This window comes from Melospiza georgiana, chromosome 26 (genome assembly GCF_028018845.1).
Source record: "Melospiza georgiana isolate bMelGeo1 chromosome 26, bMelGeo1.pri, whole genome shotgun sequence".
Taxonomy (NCBI): Eukaryota; Metazoa; Chordata; class Aves; order Passeriformes; family Passerellidae; genus Melospiza; species Melospiza georgiana.
The window spans coordinates 4,354,230-4,368,909 of NC_080455.1; the positions used below are offsets into that span (position 1 = coordinate 4,354,230).

The 14,680-nt window shown below is 42.5% G+C and overlaps 1 protein-coding gene across 1 annotated transcript in view; it reads left to right on the forward strand.

The window, feature by feature from the left end:
• CPAMD8 (C3 and PZP like alpha-2-macroglobulin domain containing 8) overlaps positions 1–14,680 on the forward strand; it is a 58,882-nt gene that overhangs the window by 8,220 nt on the left and 35,982 nt on the right. The window contains exons 9-20 of the mRNA XM_058040625.1: positions 511–595; positions 869–977; positions 2,075–2,302; positions 2,437–2,607; positions 2,960–3,088; positions 5,739–5,928; positions 7,106–7,278; positions 7,378–7,527; positions 7,642–7,803; positions 10,192–10,334; positions 11,241–11,306; positions 14,340–14,565. Of these exons, the coding sequence (XP_057896608.1) occupies positions 511–595; positions 869–977; positions 2,075–2,302; positions 2,437–2,607; positions 2,960–3,088; positions 5,739–5,928; positions 7,106–7,278; positions 7,378–7,527; positions 7,642–7,803; positions 10,192–10,334; positions 11,241–11,306; positions 14,340–14,565 (1,832 nt within the window). The remainder of the gene's footprint in view (positions 1–510; positions 596–868; positions 978–2,074; positions 2,303–2,436; positions 2,608–2,959; positions 3,089–5,738; positions 5,929–7,105; positions 7,279–7,377; positions 7,528–7,641; positions 7,804–10,191; positions 10,335–11,240; positions 11,307–14,339; positions 14,566–14,680) is intronic.

Here is a 14,680-nt window from a genome sequence, read left to right on the forward strand (position 1 = left end):
GTTCCATCCCATGGGGGCTCAGCCCTCCTGCAGTGCCAGCTGTGGCTCTGCTGCAGCAGGGTGGAGTTTTCCTCTGAAGATCCAGTGGAAAAGGCAGCTGTTCCTCTGGGAATCCAGTGGAAAGGCTGTGCTGGTGTCCCAAACCTCAGATTGTGCCCAGGCAGGAATGCTTGGCTCCTCCCCTGGGCGGAGCATCTCCCCATGGGATGCTGGGATTGGCTCAGCCCTGCAGGGACATTCAGTGGCCATGGACAGCAGAGATCTCCTGGAGGGAGGGTTGGCTGTGGGAGAGATAAAGAAAAAACTGCCCCAAGAACAGCAGAGAACTGCCCCAGCTCTGACAGATGGGAACAGAACACACAGCCCCATCTCCATCCTAATTTATTGACCCTCTACTGGGTGTTACCCTGATAAATCCGAACCAGCTCCTGTCAGAGCTCTGGGGACTTTCTATAAGCTGGGCAATGAGATCTGCTTGGAAAGGTTCTGCTTTATTTCTTTTCCTTGCAGTGTTGCCAAAGTTTGAGCTGCTGATCGATCCCCCGCGCTACATCCGGGACCTTTCCCTGTGTGAGAAAGGAACTGTCCATGCCAGGTAGGAACATTCCCAAACCAGGTTTCACTGCTGTGGGTTGTAGTGCAGGCGCTGGAGCTTGGATCCCACCTGCTGCACGCTTTTCAGATGATTTCTAATCATCATCATCAGCTTTCTGATGTAAGAGTCTTCAAAAACATGGTAAAAATAACAATCTGGAAAACTTCCTGTGGTAATGTTTTCTAGATGTGCAGGTGACATGATAATTGTCTTTATACAACTAGAAGAACAGAAACCAGCTGGCAGTTATTAATCATCTCCTTTGCATTTCAGATACACATTTGGCAAACCAGTGACAGGGAAGTTAATTGTCAATATGACAATAAATGGTGTTGGCTACTACAGACATGAAGTGGGACACCCTGTCCTCAAGACCACCCAGGTGAGGGAGACCATGGACTCACCTGTGATAAAATGCCTGATCTGTCTTCTTACACATTTATCCCACAGCTCTGTTTTGTTGCTGATGGGAGATCAGAAAAAGGAGTAAATATAACTGAGGCCGTTGCTTATTTTTACATTATATATTTATTATTCTTGATATTAGGAAGAAACTCTTTTCCCAGAGGGTTCTGGGCACTGCCCAGGCTGCCCAGGGAATGGTGCCAAGGCTGCCAGAGCTGCAGGAGCTCCCAGGGCTGCTCAGGGTGGGGTTGTTGGGGTGGCTGTGCAGGGACAGGGGCTGCACTGATGTCCCTGTGGGTCCCTCCCAGCTCAGGATATTCTGGAATTTGGTGAGATGGGAATTTGTGGGTATAATTTTAATCTGTTTTAAGATTATGGGGCTGAGGAGAGCAAGAGCCTGAGGTGACAGAGTTAGTACAGCCCATGGCTAAGGGAGGAAAATGAAGCACCCTTCCCCTTTCCTTTTCCCTCTTCCTTTCCTTTTCCCCTTCCTTTTTGTCGTGGACCTATTTTATGAAAAATCCTTTCATAAAAGAAAAAAGCTGAGAGGCCTCAGAAATGAAATGTAAACAATAATTATCTGCTGCTGTGGAATGCAACAGGTGCATCTTTGATTGGTCTCATGTGGTTGTTTTTAATTAATGCCCAATCGAAGTCTGGCTGTGTTGGACTGTCTGGTCAGTCATAAGATTTTATTATCATTCCATTCCTTGCTAGCCCTCTGATGAAATCCTTTCTTCTAGTCTTTTAGTATAGTTTATAATTTTCTTTTAATATAATATATATCATAAAATAATAAATCAGCCTTCTGAAACATGGAGTAAAGATTCTTATCTCTTCCCTCATCCTGGGACCCCTGTGAACATTGCTACAATTGGTGACCCCCAGTGAGGAACATTCCCACACCTTTTTCCCTTCCCTTTCCTTTTCCCTTCCCTTTCCTTTTTCCCTTTTCCTCTCCATCCTAACCCTTCCAAACCCCTGCTGCACACCCCGCCCCGTGTGCCTGTGCTTTAGCCGTGTTTGCCGTGCCCTGTGTGGTGTCCAACCCCGTCCCCTGTGTGCCCGCCCCAGATCGATGGCTCGGCCCAGTTCGAGGTGTGTGTCAGGGACATGATGCCAGCCGATGTCCCCGAGCACTTCCGAGGCACTGTCAACATCTGGGCCACGGTGATCAGCTCTGATGGCAGCAAGCAGGTGACCTTTGATGACTCCACACCTGTCCAGAAGCAGCTGATTGACATCAAATACTCCAAGGACACCAGGAAACAGTTCAAACCTGGGCTGCCTTACAAAGGCAAGGTGAGATTAGGAATAATCCTATTTTTCATGGTTTTGTGTACTAATATGGCTGATTTAATTTGACTCCAGTAGCTTTCCCCACCTGGAATTTGCTGATTTAAAGCTAATTGTTCTATAAATGCCCCACTGTGCAGGTAGAGGTCACCTACCCCGATGGAAGCCCAGCTGACAGAGTCACCATCCGAATTAAAGCTGAGCTCACACCAAAGGACAACGTTTACACAAGTGAACTGGTCTCAAGGAATGGCCTGGTGGAGTTTGAGATCCCCTCCATCCCCACAGCTGCCCAATATGTCTGGCTGGAGGTGGGTAAAAGCTCCTTATGGGATTAGCAGGCTTTAATGGAACTAATCTTGTCAAACCTGCACTTTATAAACCAGTGCTGCAAACAGGAAATCGGTGCCTTTTAGCTCCAGCTTCTGGATTTCAACACAGCAAACACTGGTTTGTTTCCTGCTGCCAAGAGAACTGATGTTGGTAACCAGCATGAAAAGATGCTCCTCCAAATGCACCTTAATGTGGTGGTAGGGGGCAAAATTAGGGGAGTGAAGATGTCAAGTGTTGAAAGGTATAAAACGGGAGAGGAGAGATTAAAAAAGAACAAAATGAGCTTTCTATTCATAGCATTGATGTAAGTTTTTTTTCCATTTTTTAAAGACCAAAGTGACAGCAATTGATGGGAAACCCTCTGGGGATCAATATCTGCCCAACTATTTGTCCATCAGCAGCTGGTACTCACCCAGCAAGTGCCACATCCAGCTCCAGGCACCAGATAAACCTTTCCAGGTATGTTGGCTGCACCTTCCAGCATGGAAATTAAATCAAATCCACTGCGTTGCTTGGCTTAAAGCACTTTGTTCTAATTAAATATTTCTGGACATTCCTGATTCTGGGATCTTGAGCTGTTTCCACTACAAAGGAAGAAGAAGCTGCACTGGAGCCACCAAATAATTGTTGAATGTGGGCTCCACAAGGTGCTAAGCACAATTCCCTGGGTGCTCTGTGCACCAATCCACAAATCCAACCCTTTCTGTTCAGACAGAATGGGTGTAGGCATGGAAAACTCGATAATTTCACATTTGAATGTGTGTTCTGTGCCTCCAGTAATGCTCAGACACGGATTGCTTGCTGAAAATGATTGGGAGTGATGTTAGTGGGAGTGGCTGAATTGCTAAGGACCAAAATTAAGGCTGTGTAGTCTCACTGGAACTTCCAGCTTAAATCTCAGCTGGATCTGTTCAGTCCTCCAGTTATTGAGCTCTGAACAGGATTGCCTTGTTTTCTTTGGTAGATTCTGTAGGAGCCTCTCTAAAAATGTAATCCTGCCCTATAAAAGCTGTTGTGATTCCTCTCCTAGAGAAAAAATCTGATTTAATTATGACTTCTGTTTGCATAATTTTTCTGAGAGCTGTTCAGGGTTTCTTCTTACCCAAGAAAATATTCTGAAGGTCTGCATAGTGCTCAGTGGGGAAAAAAAAAAAAGGGGTTTGGCCATAAACACACTGAGATTTGTTATCAGCAGGTCTGTGAGGTTGGTTTCAGATTCTTTGTATCCAAATAAGAGCTTTTATTTTTTTTTTATCCTTGCATTTCATGGAAGTTTAATGGCTAATTAATCTTTTACAAGTTTCCTGAGGTATGGAAAGGGGATTATACACTGCTAATCTGAACACATTGTTCTTATTATAACCTGATTAGAACTAATTCTTCTGTGGGAAAGCTTGGAGCTGGGTGACCAGCTGATGTGGGAACCATTCCCATGCATTGCCAGCTCTTACTGGGTGTTCCAATTAGCTACATTCATTTTTTTAATGAATTGTTTCATCATTTGCACTGGGGAATTCTTAATACTTCAAATATTTGGTGTCACGAGGCACCTCTTGGACTCTGTGGCATTCTCAGTGTGTTTCAGCATCAGCAGCTCCTTGTGTTCCAGTTCTACCCCTTTTTCTTGGTGCCATGTGTGAATTCTGCAAGGGAGAACACTTGGAGCTGAAAAAAGAGAAGTTTTTCAGAGCATTTCTTTGGGGATTTTCTAAGATTCAGTGGTTTTATTTGGGAACTGCTCTGATTTAAATGGCAGGAGGGGAAGGTGCTGAAGGAATGCTGCTGGTGTAGGATCCTACAGGTGTCAGCCATTGCTCAGACCCCAAAAGGAAGGAGTTTGTGTTCCTAGGAGAGCCTGCTGCTCCTCAGGGGGACCAATCCCATGGCTGGAGTCTGTTCTGTTGGGAATTTGGGGGATTTTGTGCTGGGGGTGTTCAGCACTCCCTGAGCCCCTCTGGGTGCGGTTTCAGTGCTGCTCTGGAGCCTATTGACTATAATAAAGTCACCACACTAAAATAAAGCAGATTTCTTCTCATTTATTTGTGTGTTTGACACCTCCCTGAGTGCCCAACTTACAAATGGTTATCAAGGCTTCGTGTCATTTGGCAGCATTTTCCCTCAGATCTCTTCCCAGTCATTTCATGGTGATGTTTGAATTGGTGTTTACCACATGGATATAATTACAATTAAATTGCAAAGACTATCAAACACACATCTCCTCCCACCCCCAACCCAACTCTTTCCTTTTGTGGGCTGGGCTACTGAAGGGGTGTCTAAAATTCAACCAATTCTGACAGCTGCTCTGTGCCAAAAGGCTTAACTTCAGAATTCCAGAGATTCCTTTATTGTTCCATTAATGCACACAACCCCCAGCTCAGTCTCCTGTAGATTTGCAGTGAACACAGGCTCCTTTTTAGTGTGGAAAAAGCCCCTGAGAGCAGCGCTAATGTATTAATACATCATTATCATAATAATAATTGTTATTGTTATTATTATTATTAATTTCATTATTAAAATTTTATTGTTGTTATAATTATAAAATTTTATTGTTTATTATTACTTATATTATTTATTACTTTTATTATTTATTACTGATATTATCTTTATTATTTTATTCACTTTATAGCATATTAATATTTTATTATTTTTATTGCTATTATTGATTATTAATTTTTATTACATTACTTTATTATTTATTAATTTATTTTATTAATTATTTTTATTTTTTATTTTGAATTCTTTATTTTTTATAATTATTCTTAATTTATTATTACTTTACATTATTTTATTAGTAGTAAATAATATTTTTATTTTATTTTTATTATGATATTATTATTATTATTGTTATTATTATTATTATTATTATTATTATTATTATTATTATTATTATTATTATTATTATTATTATTATTATTATTATTATTATTATTATTTTATTATCATTACTACTACTATTACTATTATTGTTATTTATTAACTTCTCAATTCATCAGTTTGTTAGGAGAGGACTCTCACCTCCTGTGGCCTGGAACCCAAGCAGGATCCTGTCCTTTATCAGCCCAAAACTCAGAACTGAACAAATCTTTGGCTTTTCTGTCCTTGCCTGCAGGTGGGAGAGGAGGCCTGGATTGCAGTGAAATCCACCTGTCCTTGCAACTTCACTCTCCATTACGAGGTGGCATCAAGGGGGAACATTGTCCTGTCGGGGCTGCAGCCCAGCAACGTCACCCAGCAGAGGAGCAAAAGAGCCACCACAGCCCTGGAGAGGAACATTGACCTCACACACTTCCCAGGAACAGGTAGCCAGCACCAGAAATGCAGCTCACTCCTATTTTCAGCAAAAATAAAAAAAACCTTCTCACACCCTTTTTGTTAAAGCGATGCTCCTTAAAGAAATTTGTGCAAGAAAAATAGTGGAATCCATTGCCCTCGGGGATATAAAAGTTTTCTCCAAAAAGGGTAACTCTTGAAAAGTTTTCTTTGGTCTTTCTGAATTCTTTCTCAGATGACAAAACTCTAATATTTGCTTGGAGTGGAGTGGCAGGGAAGTGTAGGGCAGGGCTGGGGCAGTTGGTTAAATTGGTTGAGTTTAAACTGAGGAGAGGATGTTAGATGGGAAGAGAAAATTAAATGGGCTGATAAAGGAGATCACAGAGCCCACAGGGGGAAGGGAAATGAAATGGGAACTCCTGGCTTGCACAAGGAGTAACAGAAACACACAAATCTGGTGGATTTGGGGAGTGAAAAATGGTGGGGTTGGGAAGATGGACAGAACACCTGCCAAAGGAAAAGTCTGATTGTGCTGGTAACCACTGTGGGAGTTGGGGAAAGAGGAACAGGAACCTTCCTCCAGTATCCACCAAGCAATCAGTAATTTAGGATTTGTGATGATTCCCTGCGCTGAAGGTTTGTTCTGAGCTGTTGCATTCACAGTTTGCTCTGTCGCTGGATGAGTTCAAGGCCAGGTTCTGTGGGGCTTTGGGCAGCCTGGTCTGATGAAACACATCCTTGTCCACAAAATTAGAGGATCTTTAAAGGTCCCCTTCAGCCTAAACCACTCTGTGATTCTATTTAACAGCTCCAGTGATTCTCTCCTCTACAGACTGCACAATCCTTTTTCAAGCTTGTTCCTTTTCTCTCATCAGCATTCTCCAAGAATAGATAACATTTTCTGTTTATTTTCTATGGCTTGATAGCTTAACTGTGTGTTTCCTTGATTTCATGGCTGGAAAATCACAGAGCAATCCTTCCCTCCCCACCTTCTCCATGCTGCTCATTAAATAAGAGTGCTAATTACCTTCCACAACGAGAAGGAAAAGGCAAATATTGTGAACTCAAGAAGGTGTGCAGCAGGAAAAAGGGAAGAATGCAAGTCCTGGATGGAGAGTTCTGTGCCTGTCAGCATTAGGAGGGGGCAGGAAGGGAATGACTTGGATAAATAAAACTATTTTTTTCTCTCCACAATTCCTATTTCAGCACCTCCCAGCACTCCTGCAGCAGAGGTTGAGGTGTGTGTGACCTTCCTGAGGTTCTCTGTCGTTCACTCCATGGCTCCCCTGGCTCGGCTCCTGGTGTACTACGTCAGGGAGAACGGAGAGGGGGTCACGGACAGCCTGCAGGTCCCTGTCACCTCCTCCTTTGAGAACCAGGTACAGGACAGGGAGGGCTGGTGTTTCACTGCTCTGGTTTTTGGGGCAGTCACTGGTTTTTGGGACAATCACTGGATTTAATGGCATTTCCCTTCCCAGGTCGCCGTGGCGCTCTCGGCCAACGAGACCAGGCCTGGTGACGTTGTGAACATCAAGGTCAGAGCTGCCAAAGGGAGCTGTGTCTGCCTGGCCACGGTGGACAAGAGCGTCTACCTGCTCAAACCAGGCTTCCAGCTGACAGCCAGCCAGGTAGGGTGGGCTTCCAGCTCTGATGCTCTCTCCTGAGCCCTGTGATCCTCCCCAGGCTGGAGGGAGCAGCCAAGGAGAGCGGCCCATGCCCTTTCCCTTTCCCTTTCCCTGCAGGTGTTCCAGGAGCTGGCAGAGTACGATGTGTCTGATGCTTTTGGGGCTCCCAAGGAGGAAGGGCACTTCTGGTGGCCCGGCATGTCCTCCCGCAGGCGCCGCCGCTCCTCGGTGTTCCCCTGGCACTGGGACATCACCAAGGACGCTCGCTTCGCCTTCACAGTAGGCAGAGCCACCCTCCCCTTCTGGCTTTTGTGTTTGCATGTTCACAGGGGGGGTTTTCAGCCCCATAGCCACCCTCCCTTCTCTATTTTCTGCTTTCACGTTTGCAGCCCCATAACCGGCCTCCCCTCTGTCTCCTGAGCGTTCATGTTTTCATTTTCAGCCCCATAACCAGCCTCCCTTCTCTCTTTTCTGCGTTCATGTCTGCAGGGGGGGTTTTCAGCTCCAGAATGAGCCTCCCTTCTCTGCAGAGCCTCTTTGGTGCTTTCATGTTTGTAGAGTGATTTTTCAGCCCTATAACCACCCTCTCTTCTCTGCTTTCTTGTTTGCAAGGGCATTTTCAGCCCCTATAACCAACCTCCCTTCTCTCTTTTCTGCATTCATGTCTGCAGGGGCATTTTCAGCCCCATAACCAGCCTCCCTTCTCTCTGCAGTGTTTCTCTTGTGTGCTTTCATGTTTGTAGGATGGTTTTCAGCTCCAGAACCTTCTGATGGTTCTGAAATCCTCCCTTCTCTCTTTTCTGTACTTTCACGTTTCCAGAGTGCTTTCACCTTCAGAACCAGCCTCCCTTCTCTTCAGAGTCTCTTTGGTGCTTTGATGTTTGTAGAGTGATTTTTCAGCCCCATAACCAGCCTCCCTTCTCTCTCCTGTGCTTTTCATGTTTGCAGGGGCACTCCAGAACCAGCCCCCCTTCTCTGTTTTCATGTTTGCAAGGCATTTTCAGCCCCTTAACCACCCTCCCTTCTCTACTTTCTGCTTTCATGTTTGTAGGGTGATTTTCAGCTCCAGAACCAGCCTCTCCTCTCTTTTCTGCTTCCATGTTTTCAGAGGCATTTTCAGCTCCAGAAGCAGCCTCCTTCCCCTCTGCAGAGTCTCCCTTGTGTGTTTTCATGTTTGTAGGGTGATTTTCAGCCCCATAACCACCCTCCATTCTCTCTGCAGTGTCTCTCTTCTGAGCTTTCACGTTTTTGCAGTGCATTTTCAGCCCCTTAACCAGCCTCCCTTTTCTGCTTTCTTGTGTTCAGGGGCATTTTCAGCTCCACCCTCCCTTCTCTTTTCTCTGCTTTCATGTTTGTAGAGTGATTTTTCAGCCCCATAACCAGCCTCCCTTCTCTGTCCTGTGCTTTCATGTTTTCAGAGGCATTTTCATCTCCATAACCATCCTCCCTCCTCTCTGGAGGGTCTCCCTTGTGTTTTCATGTTTGCAAGGGGGTTTTCAGCTCCAGAACCAGCTTCTCTTATCATTTGTGCTTTTCATGTTTCAGGGCAATTTTCAGCCCCATGACTGTCCTCCTTCTGTCTTGTGTGCTTTCATGTTTGTAGGGTGATTTCCAGCCCCATAACCAGCCTCCCTTCTCTCTTTTTGCCCACTGCTGCTTCTCCCCCTGGGCTCCGAGGGTTTTTCTTCTCTGAGGCAGCTTTTTTTTTGTCCTTACTGAGAGCTGAAAATCTTGGGGAAAAGTTCATTTTTGTGGGAGCTGGCGTGTGTGAATGCAGGGCTGCACACCTGGTGTGTGCAGGGAACAAAGCTCATCCTCCAGTGCTGCTGGGAGCTGCTGCCTCTCGTGAAAAAGGGAATTTAGAGCTGGGAGCTTTCCTGTGAGGGCATTTTTCATTTTGCTTGGCATTCCTGGCAGGGCAGAACTGGTGATGCCTGATGAGGGAGCAGCCTGCTCACTGCAGCAGAGCACACTGGGAGATTTTAGGAAGGGTAAAAAGCTGTGGCGTTTTATTCTAGGGGAAAAATAAGATTTTTTTACATGTCACACTTGCCTAGTAATGGTATATACTGATTTAAATGTATTTTCCAAACAGACAATAGTATATATTTATATTTAAATAGTATGTATTTATATTTAAATAGTATATGTTTATATTTAAATATATTTATATAATAGTTATATATATAGTTAGTTAGTTAAACTAACTATATTTAACTATATATGTAGTTATATATAGTTAGTTTATATATAGTTATATTAGTAGTATATATTTATATATTATGCTATTATATAAATAGTATAAATTTATATTTAAATATTTATATATTTAAAATATTTTATTATATTTAATATTATTTAATATAAACATTAAATATTATTAATATTAATAATTATTATTAATGTTTAATACAAATATTTTCCAAGCTTTCTCATAAAGCCTATGCACCTTCACATTAACAATCATTTTACACAAAGCTTTAAAAAAATCCTCAAGATTCCATTGAGATTTCCCTGGCAAATATTAAAATATTATTAAGGGATTCTATTTAAAAAAATCAATTCATTAATAAAATTTAATTATTTTTCTTTAATTCTTTTTTATTTATTTCTTCTTTTTTTTCCTTGCTGGTTTTTGTTTTGTGCTGTTGATTTGTCACTGTCTAGGAAACTGGCTTGGTGGTGATGACTGACATAGTCAGCCTGAACCACAGGCAGAATGGAGGGATGTACACAGATGAGGCTGTCCCAGCCTTCCAGCCACACACTGGCACCTTGGTGGCCACCATGCATTCCAAAATAGCACCAAGGTAACTTTTGGGGTTTAATAACTATTGTTTTTTATGTTCCTGGCTGGTTTTTTTCTCTATTCTCAGCTTTCTCCATCTCAGGTTTAGGCAAGGCAGTGATGGGGAAATTCTTTAAATGGCTTGGTAGATATAAAAACCAAAAACTGGCACTGCTTTGTTAAATTTAATTTAATTCTGACACATGCAAAGAGTGCTAAATTATCATTTTGAAGAATATTTCTTTGCAATTTGCTGTGAATTTCTTGGAATATTTGCAAGCTATGGCTGTTTTTGCAGAGCCACTCATTGCTCAGGATTTGGACCATTCAGCTGGTGGTCAAAATGAGCAGAATGAGGATTTGCATGAAAGAAAGGCTGTGAAATACCAGAAGTGATGAGGATGGGCCTTCCCTCTGCATCCTGAATTTCCTAAAAGCCTCTGTTAGCAGAGGAAATTCTGGGATTAGTTAGGAAATAGATAATGGAGTATAATAGGTATAATGCAGTATAACAGGTATAAAAAGCTGATGTAAATTGTTCAAATATTAGAAATCAGGACAATTCAAAGAGCAGGGATGGATAAGGATGTCATTGCTGGAAGTCACATGCTGCATTTCTTCCCCTTGATTACCTTTGGTAAAAGAATTTGGATCACAAACCAGTTTTATTTAAAATTCCATTATTTCTGCTGGTTTCAAAGGTTATCTTCCTTGTACTATTTTTTGGATTCTTGCCTGCAGAGTGGGTGTGCACACAAAGGAATTGTTTCAAAACCACTTAATTTGTGTTATTCGCTCCTTAATGAGTCTGCACCAGGCAGAGTTTTGGTCGTGTGAGCCAGAGTCAGCTGATAACTCTGATTTATCACTGACTGCTGGAAATATCTTATTAAAAGAATCAATTTGGAGGATTTATTTCTTGTTCTAGCAGAGCAGAGAAGAGGAAAAGAACCTTCTTCCCTGAGACGTGGATTTGGCACTGCCTCAATGTCAGGTATTGGCATTAATCATACCCAGAAGGTTGTAAACAGAGCTCTTTAAAATCTAATTATGGCATTTTCTGATTTTTAATTTTTTTTTCTCCCCATTTTTGTTGGTTTTCTTTATTACTATTTCAATCTTTGCAGCATTTCCTCTGGTCCTGAAGTGTTCCCTTACTTCAAACTAAACATTTCAGTTGTGCCCACATTGATTCTCTGTTGATTGCTTATCAAATTTTCACTTTCTCTGTCATCTCCTGCAAGAACATCTCCCCCAGACCAAAATCTGCCTCCTCTCAAATCCTGATTTCCTCTGGGTACAGTTGGAACTAAAAAAATAAATTAAAGAGATAATAAATCTATAACACAACAGCACATCTAGGATAATTTGAAGCAATTATTAAAAAGCTTCTCCAGGTTTTGCAAGTAAACTTCATCCTCAATAAATGGTTGTAAATTAAATTTGACAGGAACTTGGAGCAAGTGTATTCAAATCTGTTCAATTGAGCATGAAATATGCTTTGTAGAAATACACAAAGAATTCCAGAAGTGCCCATTTGGGCCTCAGCAAGCCAGGGCAGTTAATTATAAGTGGGAGAGTGTGGAATAAAAAGTTGCAGATTGCGTTTTCTCTACTTCATTTCATTAGAAACAACTGAGGTGGAGCATTCCTTTCATTTCCACTCTCTTGAACAGGAAGAATTTATTTTTTTTTCCTTCTATAATTTATAATATACAATCCTAAAAAAAAAAAATTAAAAAAAAAAAAGAAACAAAAGCCTAATGTCAACTTCCCAAACCAATTCTAAAAATTCCTAGAGCCTGGCTGGAGGGTCTAATGGCTGGAAATGAGTGTGTACTTTGGCCCTGTGCCCAGAAGAGTAAGTGCCCTCATGTGTGAAAATAATGTTAATGCTGGTTATGGGCTGAAATCCCAGTGGAAAGAACATCAGCTGCAACAAATTGTCCGGTTAAACAGGCTGGAATTGTGCCAGCCCTGCCTCCCTCCCTGCTGCTCCTCAGGGCTCAGCATCAGGGCAGCTGCAAATGCAAACTGGGTGGGCACCAGTGCCTGCTGAAAATGGGTTAAATAACTTGGAGATTTTAGTTGGTTTAGTGGGATATTGGGGGAAAAATTTTTCTATGGAGCCCTGGCACAGGGTGGGTGCCCCTGGATCCCTGGCAGTGCCCAAGGCCAGGCTGGGTGGGATTTGGAGCAGCCTGGGATGGTGAAGGTGTCCCTGCCATGGCTGGGGTGGGATGGATGGGCTTTGAGATCCTTCCAGCCTGAGCCATCCTGGGATTTTGTGAACATTTCCATTGCTTGGCAGCTTCTCTGGAGCAGTGGAAGGTGTCCCTGCCATGGCAGGAGTGGAACTTGAGGGCCTTTAAGGTCCCTTCCAGCTTGAACCATCCTGAGTGACCATTTCTATTGCTTGGAAGTTCCTCTGGAGCAGTGGAAAGTGTCCCTGCCATGGTAGGGGTGGAACTCAATGGCCTTTAAAGTCCCTTCCAACCTGAAATTCTGTGAACATTTCCATTGCTTGGCAGCTTCTGTGGAGCAGTGGATGGGCAGGGGTGCCACTGGATGGACTTTGAGATCTTCCAACCCAAACCATCCTGGGGTTGTGTGACCATTTCCATTGCTTGGAAGCTTCTCTGGAGCAGTGGGAGGTGTCCCTGCAATGTCAGGGGTGGCACTGGATGGGCTTTAAGATCCCTCCAACCCAACCCATTCCATGTTTTTATGATCCAAGTGCATTTCCCAAGGCTTTTCCCTCTGCAGTTTGAGCTGAGGGAGCCAAATTCACCAGGCAGTGCTTGGAGTGTGGCTGAATGACAAAAAGCACAGGGATCTCCACTTTTTACTGCTCACACTGATCTCCACTTTTTATTGTTCACACTGATCTCCACTTTTTATTGTTTTAATCCTTTCCCTTTGTAATACAAACACAAAGATGGGTCCCCTGCCAGGAGCAGCACCTTCAGCCTCACTGGGAATTCATTTTTTTAGAGGATAAAAGCAAATCCAAGGTGCTTTTCTCAAGTGAGAACAATCTGAAAATCAGTGGCAGTGCAGCTCTGGGTGTGCGTCATGAGGACACCATGTCATGCTGGACATTTCTTCTGGAGATCTCCTGTTCTCATTGTCCATGTGTGTCAGGCTCTGGGGAATAAATAAGGACTTGTGAGGAAACAACCTTGGGGTGTGCTCACACCTGCACCCATCACCCTGCCAGCTGAGCCACGAAACAGCTTTTGTGTTAGAGGAAATGTTTTCTGTTCCAGGCAGGGCCAAAGCTGCTTTGCGGGAGGGAAACAGCAAAATCCGAAGAGCAAATCTGAATTTTTATTATTATAAAGCATGGAAGAGGATACCAGGGTGATGATATATCCCTTTGTGCCATGCATAGGAAATCTAAATATGCGAAGACTTGATTTTTAATTACTAATTTCAATCCTCATAAATTCCATTCAAACACAGGATTCTGTCTGGTCAGAGTCAACTTCTTCTTCATAATCCTAACTGAGCAAGGTGGGAAGAAGTTCATTTCTCCTGATAATGGAGCAATAAATGCTCTTTCCCTGAAAGAATCAGGTGTCCCATGGCTGCAGGTCCTTTCTTTACAAAAAAAGTATCCTACATAGCATTGTTTCTATGTTAACATTTTGTTGTAACCTAAAACGATATTTAACACACTACTTAAGAGAATTAATACAGCATCACTTTCTAACATAATATTCATTTTAATATTTGTGAAATGTAATATATATATATAATATATATTCTATGTATCTATTATATGTAATATATAAACATATCTAGAATGTATTAAGTTATATATAGACTATATATTATAGTATTATGTATAGAATATATATTATATATAGAATATACATTATAATTAATAGTATAATCTGTTATATAGTATAATTAATATTATAATGTGTAATATTATAATATACAACATTATAACATATAATATTATAATATTCATTTTAATATTTGCAAAAAGCCAATCATAAAATGTGCATTTTTCACGCAGCTCAGGGGAAGCCCAGCTGCAGGTGGAGGTGCCTGACTCCATCACCACGTGGATCACAGAGGCTGTGGCTCTGTCTGAGGACAAGGGGCTGGGCATTGCCAGCCAGGCAGAGCTGAGGACCTTCAAACCCTTCTTCATCGACTTCACCCTGCCCTACCACGTCATCAGGGGGGAGCAGACCAAGATCCCCCTCACTGTCTACAACTACCTGCCCCTGTGTGTGGAGGTAAAGTTCAGCCCTCCCCTGCCACTAACAATTCCTTTATTTAGGATCTTTTTCTCCTGAGAAGCTGAGAGGCCTCAGAAACAATTATTTTAAACAATTATATAAATAATTAAAT